This window comes from Panulirus ornatus, chromosome 64, assembly GCF_036320965.1.
Source record: "Panulirus ornatus isolate Po-2019 chromosome 64, ASM3632096v1, whole genome shotgun sequence".
NCBI lineage: Eukaryota > Metazoa > Arthropoda > Malacostraca > Decapoda > Palinuridae > Panulirus > Panulirus ornatus.
This window is the reverse complement of record NC_092287.1, coordinates 5605356-5620868: the sequence shown is the minus strand read 5'-3', so window position 1 is coordinate 5620868 and position 15513 is coordinate 5605356. Positions and strand designations below refer to the sequence as shown.

General features: G+C 38.7%; 1 protein-coding gene across 7 annotated transcripts in view; it reads right to left on the bottom strand.

Annotated features, from left to right (window-relative positions):
- LOC139746192 (uncharacterized) overlaps positions 1 to 15513 on the bottom strand; it is a 185024-nt gene that overhangs the window by 124873 nt on the left and 44638 nt on the right. For all 7 annotated transcript variants that reach the window (XR_011712100.1, XM_071657115.1, XM_071657111.1 and 4 more), the window contains 4 exons: positions 11770 to 11859; positions 9827 to 9960; positions 6477 to 6864; positions 68 to 136 (listed from right to left, as the gene is read on the bottom strand). Coding sequence is in view for 6 of the 7 variants with exons in the window: in XM_071657115.1 (XP_071513216.1) it covers positions 68 to 136; positions 6477 to 6864; positions 9827 to 9960; positions 11770 to 11859 (681 nt within the window). In the remaining variant the exon portion in view is untranslated. The remainder of the gene's footprint in view (positions 1 to 67; positions 137 to 6476; positions 6865 to 9826; positions 9961 to 11769; positions 11860 to 15513) is intronic.

Here is a 15513-nt window from a genome sequence, read left to right as displayed (position 1 = left end):
AATTACAAATAGGTAAAGACACTACACTTCCATTAAGAATCAACTGCTTGAAGAAATAACAACTTACGGAATATCTCTTCAGCATCTGCATGGTATAATTTTCCACTTGTGTAAATGCGAAATGGACGAGATTCATCTGAAAAAATCATTTCATAAATTAGAATACCTCAAATTAGACCTTAAATTCTAAAGTCACAGCAATCTCAGTATATTGACTCAAGTTAACATGAATGTTGGGATATTCCAGGCTTCATGTTCATATTTTCAAAAGTAAAAATGTTATGGCCAGGACACAACTGTAACTAAAAAGCATTTCTCACCAAAAAACAATTCTGTAGCATGAGATAATTTGCTTACCAAGTGATTCTAAAAAATTTCCCACCCACTTGCTCCTCACTCTCATGTGCTAGGAGAAAAACCAGCCTGAATCATCCATATACTAGTCTACCCCTTATGCAAGTGCTAAAATGAAAGTGCATATGCCTGTGGTGTGGCCCAGGTGCAGTTGCATATTAAAAACAAATTCTAAGTGCATTGCAAAGGTCTATATATAAGTTTCAGTTCCATACATTTAGCACAGTGTACATGAGATTTCAAAACTAAAACAAACAATGACATGCAACTTAATATCATAGAGGTTTCCTGCATATAAGGAAAACAACAATCATACACCAACCATCATACACCAACTGAAAGCTAATGCTCAGAATTTAATGCATCACCCCTTCCCCCTTCATTGTATCTTTCCTTACCAGTTCTTTAAGACACCATGTACATATGCAGAAGAAATACAAAATAAGTATAAAGAAAAAGTATCCTTGGAAATCAAAATGAAATATTTTTCATACATGTACACCATTTCTTGCACTAGCAAGGAAGAGACAAATAAATGGCCTCATTCAATCACATGAGTTCAACAGATGTCGAGTTTAATGCAGTGAAACCAAAACAAAATATATCTAAGCATAAAATCCTTCAAAACAGACAAGCAACAAACGCTACTCAAACTGTGTTTTGATCAGCAAAAATTTTTTCTTATTAGGACTTTTATGTTGCTTCAGTAAAAGCCTACCAGCCCTATCAAAATTCCCATCACTATCAGTTACTGTCTTCATTGGCAAAGTTAATGACAAGCTTAAAAACCAACAAAACAGTCATTGCACTGCCATTACCCTACCCTGGAGTCAGGACAATGTACAAATGTGAACAAAGCTTTCATCAAATACAAGATAATCAATCAATCAATCAAGTGCAGAAAGCTCTGCTAAAAATAAATGGACCTATGGATTACAAAAAGTACCAATCAACTTCAAGAGCAACAAAGTTATTTGTAATCAAATACAGAAGACAGTGAAAGGCCAAACAAAAATTTATAAAGAATTTCTAAATTCTGTTCTGCCCTCACAGCAAAGGGCGATCAAAATTTTGATTGGGTAACTTTAATTTTTCTGCTTTATCTGAGAGCTTTCTAATATCAGGATATAATGAGCTTCTAAGTACTGCCCAAGTGCCTCTCTTTTCTCTTTCAATAGCAACTTTACTTCTTCATACCACTACTCACTACCCTTTCTAATCTGCCCATCTCCAACCTTTCACATGTCACATCACATGCATCCTTTGCACATACCATCACTGCTTCCTTAAATCCTCCCATTCCATGCCCACCACCTCACTTCATTTACCCCTCATCTTTTGCCATTCTACACTCAAGCTCTCCTGGTATTTCTTCACACAAGCCTCTTTTCCAAGCTCACTAACTCTCACTACTTTCTTCTCCTCGATACTGTTATCTCTTTTTTCGAAAACCTCCAAAAATCTTCAGCCTCACTTAACAAGACAAAGATCAAACATCCCACTGGCTGCCCCCCATTCTCCCCCTACAACCCCCAGCATTTTTCTTTTTTATAAGATCCTAAAGTCTCTTTTCTACATGCCTATCAATTAATATGTAATCCAATAATGCCTACTGAACATCTCTCCTACTCGCATAAGTGTACTTGAGTATAACCTCTTTTAAACCAGTCCTTTTTCACACAACTCCACAAGCTCCTCACCATTTCCACTCATAACACTGAACACCTTATCCACCCTAATTATACCCTCAACTGCCACATTATTTACTTCTGCATTTAAATCACCCATCACTAATACCCAGTCTCTTGCATCAAAATTGATGACACACTCACTCAAATGCTCCCAAAACACTTGCCTCACCTGATCTTTCTTCTCATAGCTAATAATCACCCACCCTCTTGCCATCCGCTTCCAGTTTTACCCACATCAATCTGGAATTTACTTCCTTACACTATCACACAACTTCAATAGTGCTACTCCTTCCTTAGCATCCACACACATCTAGACCCCCAGCCTGAGCCTTTGAAGACGATGAGCACTCCCTGCCTGGTTTCTTCTTCTGTTCCCTATTCTCAATACTGAAGCAGAAGGGAAGGTTCCACCTGCCTGCTCCTGTCCCCTTTAGTCACTTATAAAAATGAAAATAATAATAATAATAATAATAATAATAATAATAATAATAATAATAATTTTTTTTTTTTCATACTATTCGCTATTTCCCGCGATAGCGAGGTAGCGTTAAGAACAGAGGACTGGGCCTTTGAGGGAATATCCTCACCTGGACCTCTTCTCTGTTCCTTCTTTTGGAAAAAAAAAAAAACGAGAGGGGAGGATTTCCAGCCCCCCGCTCCCTTCCCTTTTAGTCGCCTTTTGTCTGTTTCCTTGCACTACCTCGTAAACGCGGGAGACAGCGGCAAAAAAAAAAAATAATAATAATAATAATAATATATTCATTTCATTTTGCTTTGTCACTGTCTCCCACATTAGCAAGGTAGCGCAAGGAAACAGATGAAAGAATGGCCCAACCCACCCACATACACATGTATATACATATACATGTCCACACATGCAAATATACATACTTATACATCTCAATGTATACATACATATACACACACAGAGACACATACATATTTACACATGTACATGATTCATACTGTCTGCCTTTATTCATTCCCATCGCCACCTCGCCGCACATGGAATAACATCCCTCTCCCCCCTCATGTGTGCGAGGTAGCGCTAGGAAAAGACATCAAAGGCCCCATTCGTTCACACTCAGTCTCTAGCTGTCATGTAATAATGCACCAAAACCACAGCTCCCTTTCCACATCCAGGCCCCATAGAACTTTCCATGGTTTACCCCAGATGCTTCACATGCCCTGGTTCAATCCATTGACAGCACGTCGACCCCGGTATACCACATCGTTCCAATTCACTCTATTCCCTGCACGCCTTTCATTCTCCTGCATGTTCAGGCCCTGATCACTCAAAATCTTTTTCACTCCATCTTTCCACCTCCAATTTGGTCTCCCACTTCTCCTCGTTCCCTCCACCTCCGACACATATATACTCTTGGTCAATCTTTCCTCACTCACTCTCTCCATGTGACCAAACCATTTCAAAACATCCTCTTCTCTCTCTCATCCACACTCTTTTTATTACCACACATCTCTCTTACCCTTACATTACTTACTCGATCAAACCACCTCACACCACATACTGTCCTCAAACATCTCATTTCCAACACATCCACCCTCATCCGCACAACTCTATCCATAGCCCACGCCTCGCAACCATACAACATTGCTGGAACCACTATTCCTTCAAACATACCCATTTTTGCTTTCCCAGATAATGTTCTCAACTTCCACACATTCTTCAACGCTCCCAGAATTTTCGCCCCCTCCCCCACCCTATGATTCACTTCCGCTTCCATGGTTCCATCCACTGCCAGATCCACTCCCAGATATCTAAAACACTTCACTTCCTCCAGTTTTTCTCCATTCAAACTTACCTCCCAATTGACTTGACCCTCAACCCTATTGTACCTAATAACCTTGCTCTTATTCACATTTACTCTCAACTTTCTTCTTTCACACATTTTACCAAACTCAGTCACCAGCTTCTGCAGTTTCTCACATGAATCAGCCACCAGCGCTGTATCATCAGCGAACAACAACTGACTCACTTCCCAAGCTCTCTATTCCACAACAGACTGCATACTTGCTCCTCTTTCCAAAACTCTTGCATTCACCTCCCTAACAACCCCATCCATAAACAAATTAAACAACCATGGAGACATCACACACCCCTGCCGCAAACCTAAATTCACGGAGAACCAATCACTTTCCTCTCTTCCTACACGTACACATGCCTTACATCCTCGATAATAACTTTTCACTGCTTCTAACAACTTGCCTCCCACACCATATATTCTTAATACCTTCCACAAAGCATCTCTATCAACTCTATCATATGCCTTCTCCAGATCCATAAATGCTACATACAAATCCATTTGCTTTTCTAAGTATTTCTCACATACATTCTTCAAAGCAAACACCTGATCCACACATCCTCTACCACTTCTGAAACCACACTGCTCTTCCCCAATCTGATGCTCTGTACATGCCTTCACCCTCTCAATCAATACCCTCCCATATAATTTACCAGGAATACTCAACAAACTTATACCTCAGTAATTTGAGCACTCACTCTTATCCCCTTTGCCTTTGTACAATGGCACTATGCAAGCATTCCACCAATCCTCAGGCACCTCACCATAAATCATATATACATTAAATAACCTTACCAACCAGTCAACAATAATAATAACAATAACAATAATAATGACAACAATAATGTATGTATGTATGTATGTATGTATATGTGCGTGTGTAGACTTGTATGTATATAAATGTGTATGTGCGTGGGTTGGGCCATTTTTTCGTCTGTTTCCTTGTGCTACCTCGCTAATGTGGGAGACAGCAACAAAGTATAATAAATGAATATAAATAATAACAATAATAATAATTTTTTCATACATATTCACCATTTCTTGCATTTTCGAGGTAGTGTTAAGAACAGACAACTGAGCCTTAGAGGGAATATTCTCACTTGGCCCCTTCTCTGTTCCCTTTTTTTTTTTTTAAGTAAAAATCGGGAGGGGAAAATTTCCAGCCCCCCGCTACCTCCCTTTTAGTCGCCTTCTACAACACACAGGAAACACGTGGGAAATATTCTTTCTCCCCTATCCCCAGGAATAATAACAATAATAATAAAAACAATGCGCAAAAACCACAGCTCCCTACCCAAATCCAGGCCCCACACACCTTTCCATGGTTTACCCCAAATGTTTCACATGCCCTGGTTCAGCCCACTGACAGCATGTTGACCCTGGTATATCACATCGTTCCAGCTTACTCTATTCCTTGCATGCCTCTTACCCTCATGCATGTTCTGGCCTCAATCACTCAAAATCTTTTTCACTCCATCCTTCCACCTCCAATTTGGTCTCCCGCTTCTTATTTCCCCCACCTCTGACATGTATATCCTCTCTGTCAATCTTTCCTCACTCATTCTCTCCACATGCCCAAACCACTTCAACACACCCTCTTCTGCTCTCTCAACCACACTCTTTTTTTATCTCCATACGTCTCTCTCACCCCTTTGTTACTTACTCAATCAAACCACCTCACACCAAGTAATAATTATCTACCTAATTCGACTGAAGCAGTAGCTGCTGCTCGTATCTCCCATTCACAGCCTAACTGCCATCATTTCCATTTGTTTTTCTTTAGTGGTAAAGCTGGATTCACTAAACAGTACTTCTTACATCATCCCAATGCACTGGCAGCTTGTCTTTATCCTAATGTATTTAATACAAATCCCACTGCTATGACCTTTCATGGATTCTCCCTTCTATGTAGTTTCTAGTAAGCTTCAGGTCATATTTCTGTGTTCATATTTTTTTATCATACTCAATCGCTGTATCCTGTATCAGTGAGGGAGCGCCAGGAAACAGACAAAGAATGGCCCATCCACTCATGTACACATGTATATAATATATAATAAAGTAATTTTCTCCAAATAATATTCAACCTTTACTGTGATTTAACTGCAAAGGTACTAACAATCAGAGATAATTATTAGTATAAAGAAAGGCCATGATATATATAAAAGTTTATCCCTGGGATAGGGGATTAAGAATACTTCCCACGTATTCCCTGCGTGTCGTAGAAGGCGACTAAAAGGGGAGGGAGCGGGGGGCTGGAAATCCTCCCCTCTCGTTTTTTTTTTTAAATTTTCCAAAAGAAGGAACAGAGGGGGCCAGGTGAGGATATTCCAAAAAAGGCCCAGTCCTCTGTTCTTAACGCTACCTCGCTAACGCGGGAAATGGCGAATAGTTTAAAAGAAAGAAGATATATAAAAGTTAAGCTACCAAAGGCAGACACAAGACCTAAAAGTTTTGTGTAATAGCAAAGATAAAATATGAGATGTATAGGTAACGTTTCTCCCATTTGCATGCATATGTGCAAGTATCAGAATATTTTCAACAGATTTACAAAAACCATCATTCATGGCAAAAAAATGACAGTACAAAACTATTATCAGATACAACATACCATCAGCATACTGTTGTTTCCTTCCATCTTCCTGCCCATCCTCAGCAGTAATGATTTTGTTTTTCTGACAGCTATCTTCCACCATCAGTGCCCTATTCCTTACTCTTCCAATTTTTCCCTTCCTTGTTGGGCATATCTTGTTCTCACATTCTTGCTTCAAAGATTTTCTATATGCACTAGTTTCATCATTTTCAGTAATTTGATTTTTTATATGGCTCTCAGAAACAGAGGCCCCTAAAGAATCATCAGAGATTTGTAGATGGAAGTCATTTTCAGCATTAGGGAAGTTCTGGTCAGACAAGATGAGAGGTTGTTCTAAACCCAGCATTCCAGATGCAAGATAATGGACCAAGCAGAATTGTGGATGCTTGTTTGTTCTGTATATTAGCTGGAAACAGTACAGAAATACAATGAATAATTCATAATGACAGGCATCCACCTCAATAGCTATTTCAACCTGTAAGTAGATTAATGAAGAGCAATAAAAATGGACATATTACAGTCCTCACTATCTCTCTTTGTCTTCACTAGCCTAATGACTGTGTTATGGAGCTAAAATGCAAAATGGAAAGAATTCAAGATGGGAAGTTTACAAGGAAAGTGTATGATAGTATGGCTAAAGGGGATGTTGAGAGGGGAAGACCACCTGTAACATTGGGAAATAGAGTAAAAGAGTCCTGGAGGGAGTGAAATGGTGAAAGAATGCATGAAATGGTTTTGTGAGGGAGGCATGTCAGAACAGGTTTAAGTGGAGATTCATATGCCATGGCCAATCCCTCGACGGAAGTTCCTAGAGGGAATGAGTGTCAGAGATATAGACAGACAGATAGATGTGAAATGCACAGAAAACAGATTCCACCATCCACAGTCAAACCTCACAGAGAATCCCACACATTACGTGACCACTTCATATGTCCTGGCTCCGCCTACAAACAGCATGTCATCTCCTTTACACTGATCTGATATGTTCTACCCCATGCATGCCTCTTACCCTCCTGAAGTTCAAATCCAAATAATCAAAAGCCTCTTTCACATTATTTCTCCACTTCCTTCTTGATCTGCTCCTTTCAATACTTTCCTCCACTGATACACAACCAAGATTTGCTTAAAGGTGAGGAGATAATGAACTCACCAAACTAATGATGAAAAGCTCAAAACAAGACTATGTAAGAACATACTATTTTCTCATGTACCATATACAAAATATTCTGGAATTACCAAATATGTACTGCAGCTGTTGCTTATTGTGGTCATTTTAGCATAGGTTTTTTTTCATGCCTGATTACCATTTCCTGCATTAGCAATGTAGTGCCAGGAACAAACGAAGAAAGGCTACATCAACTCACATCCATTCTTTAGCTATCATGTGTAATTTACCAAAACCACAGCTCCCTATCTACAGCTCAGCCCTTCAGACCTTTCCAGACCTTGGTTCAGCACCACTTTATCTCAAAGAATTTATTTTTTTGAGTCATTTGAATGTCAAATTAAATCACTAATATTAATCTACTAATAAAATTAAATGTAATTGCTGTAAAATTACTATGAGATTTCAGCAATTGTTTTTGAATAAATAGAAAATTAGGATATTTGATAACTAACAGCAATAAGGAAAAAGAGATTTGTTTAATTAAATAAATATGTATCATGAGATAAATTCTTTTTATCATAAACATTTCACTGTTTAGGGAAGGCGGTGAAAAAGATACACTGTTCCACTGGTCACTAAATCATTGAACCTCAGTTTAGTATACTGCATGCTGTTTTTCCTTTTGAGGTACTAATGGAGCTAGATTATTGTAAAAATATCTAAATCATCAGTTCTACTGAGCAAGGTTATTGTACGCTCTATAGCTCAAGGAAAGAGAGCATCTCTCTCTCTCTCTCTCTCTCTCTCTCTCTCTCTCTCTCTCTCTCTCTCTCTCTCTCTCTCTCTCTCTCACATACACACACACACACACAAAGAGGAGACACATGTAACCAATCATGGTCATGTTTGACTTAGAATCATCTACTAGAGCCAGAAGGAACTAACACAGGATAAGAAACTCAAAATAAGCTGGAATTCAATATATCATTCATAAAGCATAATAGACTAGAGGAAGAAAGGGGGGAAAAATAAAGAATATAGTCAGAAGGCAAAAAATGGAAGACAATAAATGAGGCTGGAGGAAAGACCATCCCTGCCAAGGCTGCACAGGGATGAGGAAAGTTAGACAGCGGTAATGGCAGACTGAAAGAATTGTATACAAATGCTGATGGATTAGAAGTGCAGGGTAAAGAGCTGGAATCTAAGGATTATATAAGGGAAAATGCACCAGATATCATTCTAGTTGTGGAAACAAAGCTTACGAAAGAGATAGAATTTCACCTTTTTTGTCCACAAGGATCTATAACAGTAAGGAGGGAAAGATGATACAGGAGGAGTTGGGTTGGCTCTCCTAATACGAGATAACCATAAGCTTCAGGAAACATTAGTAGATGCCCCATTAACACAAAACATAATGGGAAGGGTTACTGTAGAAAAGAAGTGCATACTTATGTTGATAGTAAATAATTCTCCAAAGAATTTTAGAGATCCAGAACATAAAAACAATGACAATAACAAAAGACAGGTCTAGATGGTATATGAATGGGTAAATCATGCACTTCACAAAGAAGGTAAAGTATTGATAATGGGGGATTTCAACTATGAATACATATAATGGCAGAATCTGGAGTCTCATGGTGACAAGGAATCATGGAAATACAAGTTTCTCGAGTGTGTGCAGGACAATTTCCCATACCAGCAAGTCAAAGAACACATTAGGAAGAAAGAGACTGATTCACCCTCATTACTAGATCTTATCTTCACAGAGACTATGGAGCATGGATGGTGAAAATATCAGGTACGACTAATCACTTGAAAAAAGTGATTTTGTAATGCTTAAGTTTATGTGCTGAATGAGAATGTTAAAGAGCAGAAATGAGACAGGACTTGGGAAGGGAATATAATGATACAGTCACATAAACTACACATAACAATTTCTATAGAAACAGAGACTGATATATGGGGGTCAATAGTCAGGAACCAGGGTACTGTGGTGACAGGTTCTGTGATATCTATGGTGGAGGGATGAGTGTAAAACAATAAAAAACAAAAATAGAGGCTAGGTTAATCAACAAAACAAAGTTCAGTGCAATATTGCGGCAACTGAAACTAGTATCATGTCCAGATACATTAAAATCTTCAGAATACAAGTTACAAATTATATACAGTATATATAGCATGATTCTGATTTTAAGATTTTACATGGACTCTCCCAATAGTTCATTTCACAAGGTTACAGTATAGCAAACTGGATACTCACTTTCACATCTGGATCTTTAACATCTGACCCAAGGCAAACTTGAGCTGACTTGGTTTTGTCATACCAGGTGACTGATAACCCTTTTCCTTGAGGATACCTGCTGCCAAGTATCCAAATATCACCATCATCCACAGCTGTAGAGTATTTTATGATATATCTATTGACATCAGTAATTTTCCTGGATACACTATCAAAAAATTATAAACATGCTTGAGCTAAAACAATAATACCAAATGATTCTAAGTAAGCACTGAAGGTAAATGAGGTAATGTTTAGGAACTATGATGTTTGAGAATACATTAACTTTAACTACACCAGAAATAAATGAACTTTCTGTTTCAGTGAAACACAACTTTTTTATTAGGCACTATCAGTTTCTATACTACAGAAAATTTACTTTAGATACAAAAGTTTCAGTTGAAGATTTCTTTCAATTCTTTTATGACGATGTATGAAGAGAAAGAAATGCTGTTATAAACTATAAAATTGGTTGGAGAAGGAGACCATCTCAGTGTGTAAAGAAAATAAATGTAAATGCAGGATTCACCATGAAATACCTTTTAGGAATAACGAGCAAGTTACATGGATGAACTGCGATTGGTTCAAATGGATTAATAGCCCTCTGTGAATATGAAGCAAAAAGGAGTATAGAGGAGAGGGTATCTAAAGTAATTTTGTGCATTAAGTCAGTTATGAGGAAGACACAAAAGAAAACAGAAATCATAAAATGTTTTGTTGTCAGAAAATGTATTCTTTTCATCTATCTATTTTATCATACTTTGTTGCTGACTCCCATGTTAGTGAGGTAACGCAAGGAAACTGAAGAAAGAATGGCCCAACCCACCCACATACACATGTACATACATACACGTCCACACACACACACACATACACATATCTATATATCTCAACGTATACATATATATACACACACAGACATACATATATACATATGTACATAATTCATATTGTCTGCCTTTATTTATTCCCACCACCACCTCGCCACACATGAAATAACAACCCCCTCCCCCCTTATGTGTGCGAGGTAGCGCTAGGAAAAGACAACAAAGGCCCCATTCGTTCACACTCAGTCTCTAGCTGTCATGTAATAATGCACCAAAACCACAGCTCCCTTTCCACATCCAGGCCCCACACAACTTTCCATGGTTTACCCCAGATGCTTCACATGCCCTGGTTCAATCCACTGACAGCACATTGACCCCGGTATACCACATCGTTCCAATTCACTCTATTCCTTGCACGCCTTTCACCCTCCTGCATGTTCAGGCCCCGATCGCTCAAAATCTTTTTCACTCCATCTTTCCACCTCCAATTTGGTCTCCCATTTCTCCTCGTTCCCTCCATCTCGAACAAAGAAATAATTAATGGAGAAACCATTCATCATGGTCTGGAAACAAATTGGGCCAAATCAATTGCCTTGTAGCACTGTACAGTTTAGCTGTTCCATTCTAATATTTCACTGCAAGAAAAAGATCAAAGAATAAATTCAGAATACTGTAAAGGGGAAGAGCAAAGAGTGACATCTTGATTATGGCCTCAGTTCCCTGTTCCGTCTCAATTAACATAAAAAAAGAGGGGGAAAAAAAAGCATCTCAAAGAAAGCACTGGTATTGTCCATATAATTCAATATTTTCTTAAAATTAATCACTAGCAGAACAGTAACATTCCTAAATGTTAGTTCCTCAAAGAATATGGCTTAAAAATCTTAAACTCTATAATCTCGAACATTCCTGCAATTACGATACTGGAAGCATCAGGTTTGGCCATAACTTTACAGTGGACAATGTTCTCATCATCAATTCCATGCTTTTACTTTTACAGCATTTGGGAATATTTCTGAGATGGCTTGCTTTGACAGGAACAAAGCAAATGTTCTCTTGACCTATTTGCAATGAAATAAACTAGTCAGAATCCATACTTACCAATATCATCTTTTAATATAAAAAGTTCTCCCAGCTTTGGCAAAAAGGCAGCGGATGCATAGACAAAAGTTTTCCCCTGGAGTATCATATCTGAAATTTAAGTATGAATGTGAAATTATGTACATCAGAAATAATAAGAATTGAACAGAAATGATATTCAAACATTTGAAAACCTATTCCTCTGAAGGGAAGTCCTGTGAGCATAAATATTAAGTATATCTGTTATCTGGTTGCGAGGCATGGGCTATAGATAGAGTTGTGCGGAGGAGGGTGGATGTGTTGGAAATGAGATGTTTGAGGAAAATATGTGGTGTGAGATGGTTTGATCAAGTAAGTAATGAAAGGGTAAGAGAGATGTGTGGTAGTAAAAAGAGTGTGGTTGAGAGAGCAGAAGAGGGCGTATTGAAATGGTTTGGTCACATGGAGAGAATGAGTGAGGAAAGATTGACAAAGAGGATATATGTGTCAGAAGTGAAGGGAACGAGAAGTGGGAGACCAAATTGGAGGTGGAAGGATGGAGTGAAAAAGATTTTGAGCGATCGGGGGATCGGGGCCTGAACATGCAGGAGGGTGAAAGGTGTGCAAGGAATAGAGTGAATTGGAACGATGTGGTAAACCGGCGTCAACGTGCTATCAATGGATTGAACCAGGGCATGTGAAGCGTCTAGGGTAAACCATGAAAAGTTTTGTGGGGCCTGGATGTAGAAAGGGAGCTGTGGTTTCGGTGCATTATACATGACAGCTAGAGACTGAGTGTGAATGAATGTGGCCTTTGTTATCTTTTCCTGGTGCTACCTCGCGCGTGTGCGGGGGGAGGGGGTTGTCCTTTCACGTGTGGCAGGGTGGTGACGAGAATGAACAAAGGCAGCAAGTATGAATTATGTACATGTGTATATATATATATGTCTGTGTATGTACATATATATATTCATATGTTGAAATGTATAGGTATGTATATGAGTGTGTGTGGACGTGTATGTATATACATGTGTGTGTGGGTGGGTTGGGCCATTCTTTCGTCTGTTCCCTTGCACTACCTTGCTAACGCAGGAGACAGCGACAAAGTATAACAAATAAATATCCGTATACAGTGAGGCCAAATGGCCCATCCTTAGGAGTTATCTTGCTCATGCCACAATTATCACCAGTACCACAGAGCTAACTTACAAATGTACCTCTAGAAACTCAGAGAGGTCTCACTCCCTACCAGTATGTGTAATGGAGAGGCAATGAGAGTGATTCATGCTAGGGTTAGATATGGGGATCAGGGATTTCCTGGGAAGGGCCAACTGAGTATAAATGACACCAAGACAAAAACAAATTAGCTTAATCTCTCTAATCGCAAGATAAAGCCAACGTAGGAAAGGGAAAAGCACCCAAGTACAACTCAGATGCTTCAAATGCCCTAGTTCAGTCCACTGATAGAGCAATGACCCTTGTATACCAAGTCTTTCCAATTCACTCTATCCTGTGCATGCCTTTCACCATTTTGCAGGATGAGGCCCCAATTGCTCAAAATCCTTTTCAATCCATCTTCCATCTCCAATTTGGTCTAATGTTCTCGTTTCTCCCTCCCTTCTGCCATTTACAGTCTATTTTGTCAACATTTCCCTGCTTATTATTTCTATATGTTCAAATCATTTCAGCAAACCCTCTAAACTTTCTCAACCACACTCATTTTATTATCACATTTCTCTCTTACTCTCATTGCTTAATAGGTAACCACCTCACACCACATACTGTTCTTAAACATTTCATTTCCAACACATCCACCCTCCTAAGCACACTTATCTGCAGCCCATGCCTTGCATGCATATGATGCTCTTGGGACTAATATACCTTCAAACATTCCCATTTTTGCCCTCGCACATAATGTTCTCTCTTTCCAAATATTCTTCAGCCCTATTAGAACCTTTGCCCCTTCATATACCCTATGACTCTCTTCTGCTTCCGTGATTCCATTTGTTACCATGTCCACTCCCAAGTATCTAAAACACTTCACTTGCTCCAAGTTTCCTCCATTCAAACTTACACCCCAACTAACTTGTCCCTCAACCCTACTAAAACTAATAACCTTGCTTTTATTCACATTTACTCTCAACTCACTCTTTTCATGCACTCTTCGAAACTCAGTCACCAATCTATTCTGAACACCTTCCTCAGAGCATCTCTATCAACCCTATCATATACTTTCTCCAGATCCACAATAGCCAAATAAAACTCCGTCTGCTTTTCTAAGTGTTTCTCACACATTCTTATGGGCAAACACCTGATCCATACATCCTTTACCATTTCTGAAACCACACTACTCCTCCCAAATCTGATGCTCTGTACATGCCTCACTCAATCAATAAAAACCCTCCTACACAACTTATCAGGTGCACTTAAGAAACTTACACCTCTGTAGCTTGAAAACTCACCTTTATATCCTTTGCCATTATACAGTGGCACTATACATGCATTCTGCCAATCCTTAGGTACCTCTCCATGATCCATATCAATAACACAGTCACCCTTTTTCTTAATAAATTCAATTACAATACCATCTATTCCAGCCACCTTGCCTTATTTCATCTTACATAAGGTTTTCACCACCTCTTTTCTCTTCACCTAACCACTTTCATTTTGCATACCTCCCAAATCCAAACACCCTATTTCTGCTACCCTGTCATCAAACACATTCAAAAGTCCTTCAAAATGTTCACTCCTCCTCACTTCATCACTCCCTGTTACCACTTCCCTTTTAGCCCCCTTCACTGATGTTCTTACCTTTTCTCTTGTTTTTTTTGTGCACATTAACAACTTCCTTCAAAAAAATCTTATTCTCCCTAAAGTTTACTGATACTCACTCACCCTCTTTCCAACTCCTGCATCTTCCTCTTGACCTCCTCCTGCTGTCTCTTATACATACCCAATCATTTGCACTCCCTCCCTGTAAGTACCATCCAATTGCTCCCTTTTTCTCTTTCACTAACAGCTTTACTACTTCATCCCACCACTCATTACCCTTTCAAATCAGCCCATCAGTCTCTCTTCATGCGTGTGTATAATCATCTGTTTGTACTCTAAAGGGAAGGAATTTTTACATCTGTGGAGCCCAGTCTCTTGAACATTCTTTCCTATCATACATCTTTTTAAATTTCATGTATAGAGTCTGTATCAACCATGTCCTCAGTCATTCTATACCATTTGTCCACCACTCTTATACTATAAATGTACCTCTTTATACCTTTTTTTAACAAGTTTCTTATAAAATTTCATATTATGTCATTTGATTGCTCTCTCCCTACATTTCATAAAGAACTGTTCACTGTGTACGCATGCATGTGATTACTATTTGTGTGTTACATGGCAAAAGTTTTTTATTTGTGTTGACCTGTTTCTCAACTTTGTATCTATGTACTGCATGCGTGCGTGCATGCGTGTGCGTGTGTGTGTGTGTGTGTATATACAATTTAATCCTAGTCTAAGCTTATCAATTATTCACCTTCTCTGTGGTTGGTGCATTCTTTTGTGTAGATCTTTAGATTCAAACTCCTTTTGAATAAACTGTTGTTAGATTTTCAATACTGACCTTTCTGGTGGAGTATCATATATCTAAATGTTATTTGTGTGCAGGCCCATCAAAAGGAAAGGGAACTGGAGCAAAACTGGAGTGGAAGGAAGGCTGATACTAAGAATATTAGGAAAGTGACTGAACAGAAAATATAAGTAAACATATTCTATGGAGATTACAATTCTTTG